Genomic DNA, 11,910 nt, shown 5'->3' with positions numbered 1-11,910 from the left:
ATCTATCTATCTATCTATCTATCTATCTATCTATCTATCTATCTATCTATGCATGTCTGTGTATATACCCAAAAAGAATTAAAAAGAGGGACTCAAACATGTATTTGTACACAAACATTTATAGCAGCAATATTCACAATAACCAAAAGGTAGAGGCAACCCAAGTGTCTATCAACAGATGAATGGATAACAAAATGAATGTGGTATATACACACAATGGAATATCATTTAGCCTTTATAAAAAAAAAAAAAAGAAAAAGGAAATTCTGGCCCGGTGCGGTGGCTCATGCCTGCAATCCCAACACTTTGGGAAGCCAAGGCAGAGGATAGCTTAAGCCCAGGACTTTGAGACCAGCCTGAGCAACAGAGGGAAATCTCGTGTCTACAAAAATATTTTTAAAAGTTAGCTGAGCATGGTGGTGAGTGGCTGTAGTCCCAGCTACTTGAGAGGCTGAGGTGGGAGGATCACTTGGGAGGTTGGGGCTGCAGTGAGCAGTGATCACATCACTGCACTCCAGCCTGGGCTGTTAAGAGACCCCATCCTTCCAAAAATAAATAAAAGTTCTGACACATACTACAACATTGATAAACACTGAAGACATTATGCTAAGAGAAATAAGCCCATCACAAAAGGACAAATGGATACCTACAGTAGTCAAATTCATAGAAACAGAAAATTAAATGGTGGGTTCTAGGGGCTAGGGAAACTGGGGAATGGGGAGTCACTGTTGAACGGATACACTTTTCCATCTGGAAAGATAAGGAGATAGATGGCAGTGATGATTGCACAACAATGTGAATGTACTTAATGCCAATAAACTACACACTTAAAAATTGTTAAAACGGCCTGTAGTCCCAGCTACTCAGGAGACTGAAGCAAGAGAACTGCTTGACCCCAGGAGTTCAAGACGGTAGTGTACATGATTGTGCCTGTGAATAGCCACTGCACTCCAGCCTGGGCAATGTTGCAAGACCCCATCTCTTTAAAAAAAAGTGAAAATGGTAAAGTTTACATTATGGACATTTTACCACAATAAAAAATTAAAAACCAATATTGAACATTATCATTTATTAAATATTTATGCTAGGCATATGGCTGTTTGTTATAGTCTTTTCCATAGTTTTAATATATTTGAAATGTTTTCATTAGAAATACAAGCCAATAATAAAGACTGCTTTGAGGGCATCTTGAAAGTATAGGCCAGTAGAAAGTCAATTTACATTACTAAAACATAATAAGGCTGGGCGTTCGTGGTCCTTAGCAAGGACTCTAGGCCCTTAAATAGCATGTTAACTTAAAAATAAAAAACATAAAACAATTAAAATGATGAATCACTCAACTAAAATCTCTCACACAATGCTAAGAAGAAACAAGACTAACGATGTGATGACATAATGAGCAAGATATATGATAGTTTATTAAAGAAAGAAATGCATAATCCTTAAATATATGAAAATGTACAAATTTTATTTTAAGAGAAATGCAAATTAAAACTACAGAGATATCAGATTGAACAGGATTCTGAAGTGTGACAAGCTTCTATGGTGAGGCTGTAAACAGGTAAATCATAATGACACAACCTCTGTGGAAGAAAACTTGGCAATATCTAACAAAATTACACATGTATTTACTTTTTGATCCAGCAATCCCACTTCTAAGAATCTATCCCAAAGATATGCTAGCAAAAATACAAAAAGACATATGTACAAAGCCATTCACTGCAGCACTATTTGTAATACCAAGACTGGAAATAACCCTAATGTCCATCAATAAGGAAATGGTTGAATAAATATGGTATATATATTCAGTACAGGTTGCTATAAAAAGCAATGAGAACAGTCTCTATATACTGATGTGGAATAATCTCCAAAATATAATGTTAAGAGAAACCACACTACCAAACAGTATTTTTTTTTTTTTTGTATCCCTACTTTTTGTATAAGATGGGAGAGGCGCCAGGCTCAGTGGCTCGTGCCTATAATCCTAGCACTCTGGGAGGCCAAGGCAGGTGGATCACATGAGGCCAGGAGTTCAAGGGCAGCCTGGCCAACGTGGTGAAACCCCATCTCTACTAAAAATACAAAAATTAGCCAGGTGCATGATGGCATGTGCCTCCCAGCTACTGAGGAGGCTAAGGCATGAGAATCATTTGAACCCGGAGGTAGGGGTTGCAGTGAGCCGAGATCGTACCACTGCACTCTAACCTGGGTGGCAAAGCAAGATTCCCTCTCTCAAAAAAAAAAGAAAAGAAAAAAGGAGAGGGAGATACCCTCTCCAAGGGTATCTCCAAGACATTTCTAAAAGAGTATGAGTATGTATGTGTATACACTCACATATATTAGTTTATATTTTTAAAAATGAACAGGCCGGGCGCGGTGGCTCAAGCCTGTAATCCCAGCACTTTGGGAGGCTGAGATGGCGGATCACAAGGTCAGGAGATCGAGACCATCCCGGCTAACACAGTGAAACCCCGTCTCTACTAAAACATACAAAAAACTAGTCGGGCGAGGTGGTAGGCGCCTGTAGTCCCAGCTACTCGGGAGGCTGAGGCAGGAGAATGGCGTAAACCTGGGAGGTGGAGCTTGCAGTGAGCTGAGATCCGACCACTGCACTCCTGGGTGACAGAGCAAGACTCTGTCTCCAAAAAAAAAAAAAAAAAATGAACAACAGGAGAATAAATTAAAAAGTAATAAAACTGGTTATATATATGGAAAAAGAGAATGAATCAGTAATATCAGGTTGAAGTTATTTTATTTTATTTTATTTTACTGAGATGGAGTTTCATTCTGTCACCCAGGCTGGAATGCAGTGGTGCAATCTCGGCTCACTGCAACCTCCACCTCCTGGGTATAAGCGGTTCTCTTGCCTCAGCCTTCCCAGTAGCTGGGATTACAGGTGCAGACCACCATGCCCGGCTAATCTTTTGTATTTTTAGTAGAGATGGGGTTTTACCACGTTGGCCAGGATGGTCTCAAATCCCTGACCTCAGGTGGTCCACCTGCCTCACCCTCCCAAAGTGCTGTGATTACAGGTATGACCCACTGCCTGGCCAATTTTGACTTTAGAAGTATGCAGACTTACTATACAATTTAGAAACAATGAAATCGAAATAAAAAAATTCTATAAATTTCAAATGAGCTGAAACACATAAGCTAACTGTTGGTGGGAAAACCACAAGAAAATAGAATTCCTTTAAGTAACGTTATTTATTTTTATTTGTTTTTGAGACAGGGTCTTGCTCTGTCACCCAGGCTGGAGTGCAGTGGTACAATAAAAACTCTCTGAAGCCTCAACCACCCTGGCTCAAGCAATCTTCCCACCTCAGACTCCCAAGTAGCTAGGGCTACGGGTACATGCCACTGAACCTGGCTAATTTTTTTTTTTTTTTTCTTTTTGGTAGAGACAGAGTCTCCCTATGTCACCCAGACTGGTCTTGAACTCCTGGGCTCAAGCGATCTTCCTGCCTTTGCCTCCCAAAGTGCTGGATTACAGGTGTGAGCCACCGGGCTTGGCCTAAGCCATGTTAAAATACAATACTCTGACTATAAACACCAGTGGAATATATTTAAAAGCAAAAACTAAAGAAATTTTAAACTGCACACTGTGGTTGGTATCTGAAATGTTGCTATTATTTTAAAAATAATTAAAGGACTTTTATAGGATAAAAACAAAGAAGTAATAATATTACCATCATTAGCTAACAAGACTTTTTCTTTTTTGAGATGGAGTCTCACTCTGTCCCCCAGGCTGGAGTCCAGTGGCACGATCTCGGCTCACTACAAGCTCCGCCTCCTGGGTTCACGCCATTCTCTTGCCTCACTTTCCCAAGTAGCTGGGACTACAGGCACCTGCCACCACGCCTGGCTAATTTTTTTGCATTTTTAGGAGAGACAGGGTTTCACCATGTTAGCCAGGATGGTCTCAATCTCCTGACCTCCTGATCCTTGTGCCTCGGCCTCCCAAAGTGCTGGGATTACAGGCGTGAGCCACTGCGCCTGGCCGCAAACAAGACATTTCTAAAAGAGAAGAGATACAAGCATAAAATCAAAGAAGAAAAACCTTGTAACCCAGTTTTTTTTTCTTTTTATTTTTTTGAGATGGAGTTTCGCTATATTGCCCTGGCTGGCCTTGAACTCCCAGGCTTAAGCCACCTCAGCCTCCCAAGTAGCAGGACTATACAGGTGCATGCCACTGTGCCCAGCTAAAACCCTGTAATTTTAAATTTAAATTGTAAGTATCAATGTAAAACCATTATTTTTTTTACTTTTCAAAAGATGTGTATTTTCACGGCTGGGCATGGTGGCTGACACCTATAAATCCCAGCACTTTGGGAGGCTGAGGCAGAAAGATCACTTGAAGCCAGGAGTTTGAAACTAGCCTGGGCAACATAGCAAGACCCCATCTCTACAAAAAAAAAAAATTGCTGGGGATGGTGGCACATGCCTGTGTTCTCAGCTACTTGGGAGGCTAAGGTGGGAAGATCACTTGAACACAGGAGTTTGAGGCTGCAGTGAGCCACGATCGTGCCACTATACTCCACCCTGGGTGACAAAGCAAGATTTTGTCTCTAAAAAATAAAAAATAATTTTAAATGTGTATTTTCTAGCTATGTCTGTAGGTAAGGCCTAGAATAAATGATAACCTAGTATCAAATTAGCACTCCAGGACCCAGATTGTGGTCTCTAAATATCGTACCTACATTAAAGAAAAAAAAGCTCCTCAGAGAAACAGCAGATTACAAGTTTGGGGCAGGATATGTTCAGGAGGTACTTGGGAATCTTACTGGTCCAGAAGGCAAGGACTAGTGTATCAAAGATACATGACATCACATCAGAAGAACACAGGAACCAGTCTGAAAGAACTCTCGCTGCTCTAGAATTTGATCATCAAATGAATGATAACAGCAATGAATTCAAACTCATCAAATGTATATATATACATATATGTACCTAAATACATGAGTTAATAATATTTAAAACAAAGGAAAAATCAACTTCCAAAATGGTAGCATGATTATCGCAGTGAACCCACTCTCCCATAAAAGAACCAAAAGTCTGGCTAAACAATGAAAATCATTTCAAAGTCCTAAAATTAACCACAGACACAGAACAAACTAAAAAGCATCTATTGAAGATAAGCCACTAAACCTCAGTTAGAAGAGCGAAATATGACATTTTAAGTTGGGGCTATTCCCTTCCCTCTTCCTTCTCCAGTGCAAAAAGAAAATTTTAGAACTGAAAATAACCCAATTAATAATAATAATAAAAAAAACTCTATGGATAAGTTCAACAGCAGAATGAAGCAGACAAGAAAGAATGAGTAAAACTGAAGACAAAAGAACAGAAAAAACCCAATCTAAACAACAGAGAGAAAACATTAAAAAAAAAAAAAAGAAAAGAAAAATGAAGACAGTCTGAGGGACCTGTGGGACAGTAAAAGAAGCTCTACTATTAGTTTTATCAAAGTTTCAGTAGAAGGAAAAAATGAAGACTGAAAAAGTATTTGAAGAAATAATGGCTAAAATTTTTCTAAACCCGGCAAAAGATATAAAGTCCCTAAACTCAGGAAGCTAAGTAAACCCCAAACAAGATGAACCCAAAAAAAGATACACCAGACTCAAATTTCCAAAAACTAAAGGAAAAAAAAAAATCTTAAAATTAACAGGAGATAAACCTCTCTTTTAAAGCAGAACGTTGGGGGTGGGAGGCGGGGGAGTGTCCAATAACAGCAGATTTCTCATCAGAAACCATGGAGGCCACAAAGAAGTAGCACAATTATTTTCTGAGAGCTGAAAGAAATGAGTTTTCAACCCAGGATTGCATATCCAGCAAAAATATCCCCCAATAATGAAGGGGAAATCAACACATTCTCAAATGAAAGGAAATGAAGACAATCTGTCACTAGTAGACCTCCTTTAAAAAAAAGGGTTAAAGCCGGGCGTGGTGGCTCATGCCTGTAATCCCAGCACTTTAGGAGGCCGAGACGGGCGGATCATGAGGTCAGGAGAACAAGACCATCCTGGCTAACACGGTGAAACCCCGTTTCTACTAAAAATAAAAAAAATTAGCCAGGCATGGTGGCGGGCACCTGTAGTCCCATCTACTCAGGAGGCTGAGGCAGGAGAACGGCATGAACTCGGGAGGTGGGAGCTTGCAGTGAGCCGAGATAGCACCACTGCACTCTAGCCTGGGCAACAGAGCGAGACTCTGTCTCAAAAAAAAAAAAAAAACTAAAGAAAATTCTCTAAATAGAAATGAAGTGACAAAAGAAAGAATCTTGGAAAATCAGGAAAAGAATAAATGACAAGAGAAATAGTAAAAATATTGAAAAATATAATAAATTTTCCTTCTCTCAAGTGTTCTAAATTATATGTTTGACAGTTTAAACAAAAACGTTAAGCATGTCTGATGTGGTTCTCAAAATATATAGAGAAAATATTTAAGGCAATTATATTATTATATAAAAGAGGGTAAAGAGATGTAAAAGTAGGTAAGGTTTCTATACTTCACTCAAAGTAATAAAATGAAGATTGTGATAAGTTATATACATGTAATATAATACCTAAAGTAACTGCTAGTAAGTGCTGCAAGAGGATATACTTAAAAACACTACAAATCAAAATGGAATTCTAAAAAAAAGTTGAAGTAACCCACAGGAAAGCAGAGAGAGAAAAAAAAAAAACACAGGAGCCAGTCTGAAAGAACGCTCACTGCTCTAGAGAAACAAACAAACAAACAAAAAACAGAAAAAATAAATAAGCAAAAAAGGCAGACTTGAATCCAAACGTATCAATAACTACGTTAAGTATAAATGATATACATACATCCCATAAGGCCAAAATTTTTAAAACTTAGTATATGCTGTATCAAGAACTTTATTTCAAATATAATGATACAGCCATGTTGAAAAGGATGAAAAAGATATACCATGCAAATGTTAATAAAAGAAAGCAGGAACAGGTAAATCCTAGAGACAGAAAGTAGATTATGGATGCCAGAGTCTGGGTGGAAAAGGGAAAGACTATTAATGGTTTGCTGTGATGGAATGTTCTGGAATTAGATAGTAGTGACAGTTGGAAAACTTTCTGAATAGACTAAAAACCTCTGAATTATGTACTCTAAAAACGTTGATTTTATGGTATGTATATTGCGTCTCAAAAAAATCATACTCCAATAGAGTTTTTTGAAAAACAAACCTCAACAACAAAAAAGCCAATCTTTATTAATTAAAAATAAACCGATTAATAATAAGCCAAAGACATGAAGAGATATTTCACTGAAGAGGATATAGAGATGCCAAGTAGGAACATGTAAAGATGTTCCATATCACTGGCGGCCATTAGGGAGGTACAAATTAACACCATGATAAGCTGTCACTACCCACCTATCAGAATGTCTTAAACAAAAGTAATGACACCACCAGATAATAGTGAGGATGTAGAGAAACTTGATCTCTCATATACTGCTAGTGAGAATGTAAAATGGCACAGCCACTCTGAAGCATAATTTTGCAGTTTTCTTTACTAAATATGATCTAGTGATTGTGCTGCTGGGTATGTACCCCAGAAAAATAAAGTATTATATACATAACTGTTAATAGCAACTTACGTGTTTGTAACAGCCAAAAACTGGAAAAAACCAAAATGTACTACACTAGATGAATGGTTAACCAAACTGTAGTACATTCATGACTACTCCTCCACAATAAAAAGGAACAAACTGTCAATATACGCAAGAGCTGCGATGGATCTCAAGGGCATTATTAAAGCCCATCTCAAAAAGCCATGTACTGTGTTATTCTATTTATGTAACATTCTTTAAATGACAAAATTATAGATATGGAGAACAAATTAACAGTTGCCTGGGATTAGGGAAAGTGGGAAGAAGGAGGATAGGTGTGGGAACTCTTTGTGGTGATGGAATAGTTCTGTATTTTGACTGAGGGGATGGTTCCAGGAATCTACACATGTGATAAAATGACATAGAATTACACATTCTTTATATTAATATCAATTTCCTCAGTTTCATATCATATTATAGTAACTAATGAGAGAAACTGGGTGAAAGGAACATGAAATCTGTCAGTAAGTACTATCTTTGCAAACTCCTGTGAATGCATAATTACTTCAAAATAACTAGAAAGTAATCATCAAAATGTTAATGCTATTTTAAAAAAGAAGTCTGTTCATAACAGTTTCTTTTTTTTTTTCTTTTTTTCTTTTTTTTGAGACGGAATCTCGCTCTGCCCAGGCTGGAGTGCAGTGGCGTGATTTTGGCTCACTGCAAGCTCCGCCTTCCGGGTTCACGCCATTCTCTTGCCTCAGCCTCCCGAGGAGCTGGAACTACAGGCACCTGCTACCACGCCCGGCTAATTTTTTGTATTTTGTTTAGTAGAGACAGAGTTTCACTGTGTTAGCCAGGATGGTCTCGATCTCCTGACCTTGTTGTGATCCTCCCGCCTTGGCCTCCCAAAGTGCTGGGATTACAGGTGTGAGCCACTGCGCCTGGCCTTGTTCATAACGGTTTCTTATTTTTTCAGCAAACATTATTAGTAGCCCCTAGTGCCAGGTTCTCCGACAGGTACAGAAGATGGCAATGAAAAACAAGACTTCAAAGAGCTTCCAGTTCAGTGGTAGAGAAACAACATAACACAGGCAAGTAATATAATTGTGCATCCTAGAGAATAAATTCTGAGAATAAAACCAATACCTGCATCAAGCTGCTGCTCCCCGTTCATTTCCACAGCATATAGGCTATATCTTCCCAACACAAAGGAAAAGCCTATGGTTCTGCTAGGATCTGAAGATTACTTGCAGGTTTCAAGCATCTGGTTCAATGGGTATCCAAGGGTCCAAATGAAAGTGCTGAAAAATGAAAAAGAACACATAAACAGCCTGAAGCCCAAGCGTACTCACTCACTCATAAAACAGGGCACTCAACTGGCTGAGAGATCAGATAAGATAAAAACGTACTGGCAGAATAGATAGGACTGGAGGAAAAAATTGACACCTTCTCTAATTTTGAAGAGTCTGTATGTGTATGTGTGCGCTCATGTGCGTCTGTATGTGTAGAGAATGCACACTATCGAGAATTCGATAATAAATCTAAAACTCACAAAGATGCATATGAATCATTACTCTTTAAATTTACATTACCATACTTAGCACCAAGATTCCTATCCACAAAACTCCAGTTCCTAATGGTTTCCTAGGGAGAGGGGGGAGTTAGCTTTCAATGCTGTCTTACACAACAAATATGATTCAAGATACAGTATTATTTTATCTAATTTTCCATTTCATTTATCTAGAATATCATGCAGAACCATAAATATCAACTGTATTAGCCTACAATTATAAAGAGAATTCCTCCAAAATAAGTTTTGAACCTGCTTATTCTTTTTTTAAAAAACAGCTTTAGGGTTGGATGTGGTGGCTCACGCCTATAATCCCAACACTCTGGGAGGCTGAGGTGAGAGGATCACTTTGAGCGCAGGAGTTTGGGACCAGCCTCAGCAACATGGCAAAACCTCATCTGTACTAAAAATACAAAAACTAGCTGGGTATGGTGGTGCATGCCTGTAGTTTCAGCTACTCGGGAGGCTGAGGTGGGAGGATGGCTTGAGTCTGGGGCACAGAGGTTTCAGTGAGCCAAGATCACACCACTGCACTCCAGCCTGGGTGATAGAGCCAGACACTGTCTCAAAAAAAGAAAAAAAAAACAGCTTTATTGGGATACATATCACATACCAAAATTTCCCATTTCAAGTGTACAAATTAATAATTTTTAGTAAATGTACAAAGTGTAACCATCATAATTGAATTTGAGAATATTTCTATTATCCTGAAAAGAAGCCAAATGCCCACTTGCAGTTCCTTCCCATTCCATCCCTAAGCTCAAGCAACCACTCATCTGCTTTGTCTCTACAGATTTTGCCTTTCCCAAACATTTCACATAAATGGAACCATAAGAAATGTAGTCTTTCATACTTGGTTTTCTTTCACTTATCATGTTTTTGAGGTTCATCCATGTTGCAATATGGATGAATCTATTTATTCTTGCCTTACATACATGTAAAATAATCTAAGATATTATCTTAATATGTGCCTAATAGGTTAGAAAGAGGAAATGAAAGGGAGAAAAGAGCTGCTTCAGGAAGGTAGGGCATGAACTAACTGCAAGAGCGACAATACAGAAAACTGTAGAATTGGGATGGGTACTTAACAGCACAGCTTTGGGGGTGATATTCTGCATGATCAAGCAATTCTATACCTCTCAAAAGTTTTGAGTGTGTATTAGAGCCCCCAGTAAATGATTCTCATAAGCAACTTTAATCACGAAGAAAAAGCCTAGCTTTTTTTCTTTTTTTTTTTTTTTGAGACGGAGTCTCACTCTGTCGCCCAGGCTGGAGTGCAGTGGCGCGATCTTGGCTCACTGCAAGCTCTGCCTCCTGGGTTTACGCCATTCTCCTGCCTCAGCCTCCTGAGTAGCTGGGACTACAGGTGCCTGCCACCTCGCCCGGCTAGTTTTTTATATTTTTTAGTGGAGACGGGGTTTCACCGTGTTAGCCAGGATGGTCTTGATCTCCTGACCTCGTGATCCGCCCGTCTCAGCCTCCCAAAGTGCTGGGATTACAGGCTTGAGAAAAGCTTAGATTTTAATACATCCTTATATCACTTTTATATATCTGTAAAGGTACCAGCTACCTAAAGGACAATAGCTTAAAATGGGTAGGGATGGCTGGGTGTATGGCTCATGCCTGTAATCCTAGCACTTTGGGAGGCCAAGGCAGGCAGATCACTTGAGCCTAGGAGTTCAAGACCAGCCTGGGCAACACAGCAAAATCCTGTCTCAAAAATATATATATATATAAATTAGCTGGGTGTGGTAGTGCATGCCTGTAGTCCCAGCTACTTGGGTGGCTGAGGCAAGAGAATTGCTTGAGCCCAGGAGGCTGAGGGTGAGGCTGCAGTGAGCTACTGTACTCCAGCCTGGGCAATGGGAGTGAAACCCTGTCTCAAAAAAAAAAAAAAGGTGGGGAGGTAAGGAAACCTAGGTTCTAGTGCCAGCTCTACTGATAACTAATAATGCAATCTGATACACTACCATATTATGTTCATTTTTTATTTGTAAAACAAATAAAGATCTTTTTCAGATTTTAAATTTTCATTTCATAATGAGCATAGAAAAGTTTTGATAACTTTTAAAATTGTGGACATTCCACTTGAGATAAATGCCAGTTATCCCAAATCGTATCACAGAATATAAGCACCGAAACCCACACTTTCAAAGATGGGAACAATTGAATAGAAACTTGAGAGTGATGTTTAAGGCTTCTAAATGTGCTCTCTTCCCTCAGTTTACTTCTCTACCAAAAGCCCAAAACATCCAAACTGTATCACTCCGCCTACTAATTTATTCATTCCCCACATACTTATCAAACACCAGCTCCTTACCAACCACTACTGTAGGGGATGGGGTAAAGCAATCAAGAGAGATACGGTTCCGGCTTTCATGGAGCTGATTTTCAACTGGAGGGAGACAAATTAAGCCAACAATAAAAACATTATTTAAACTGCTATGAAGTAAAAGTACTAGGTGATAAGAAAGAATATAGGCCGGATGCGGTGGCTCAAGCCTGTAATCCCAGAACTCTGGGAGGCCAAGACAGGCGGATCACGAGGTCAGCAGATCGTAGACCATCCTGGCTAACACGGTGAAACCCCGTCTCTACTAAAAATACAAAAAACTAGCCGGGCGAGGTGGCAGGCGCCTGTAGTCCCAGCTACTTCGGAGGCTGAGGCAGGAGAATGGTGTAAACCCGGGAGGCGGAGCTTGCAGTGAGCTGAGATCCGGCCACTGCACTCCAGCCTGGGCGACAGAGCCAGACTCCGTCTCAAAAAAAAAAAAAAA

General features: G+C 39.4%; 1 protein-coding gene across 3 annotated transcripts in view; it reads right to left on the bottom strand.

Annotated features, from left to right (window-relative positions):
* SFMBT1 (Scm like with four mbt domains 1) overlaps window positions 1-11,910 on the bottom strand; it is a 133,042-nt gene that overhangs the window by 63,996 nt on the left and 57,136 nt on the right. For all 3 annotated transcript variants that reach the window (XM_023195554.2, XM_023195555.2, XM_023195556.2), the window contains one exon: window positions 8,710-8,864. In XM_023195554.2, coding sequence (XP_023051322.1) covers window positions 8,710-8,737 — 28 coding nt within the window. In that variant the 5' untranslated portion in view covers window positions 8,738-8,864. The remainder of the gene's footprint in view (window positions 1-8,709; window positions 8,865-11,910) is intronic.

The sequence above is a fragment of the Piliocolobus tephrosceles genome, chromosome 2 (genome assembly GCF_002776525.5).
Source record: "Piliocolobus tephrosceles isolate RC106 chromosome 2, ASM277652v3, whole genome shotgun sequence".
NCBI classification, from domain to species: Eukaryota; Metazoa; Chordata; class Mammalia; order Primates; family Cercopithecidae; genus Piliocolobus; species Piliocolobus tephrosceles.
The sequence above is the reverse complement of the archived record's forward strand: the minus strand, read 5'-3'. Positions and strand labels throughout refer to the sequence as shown.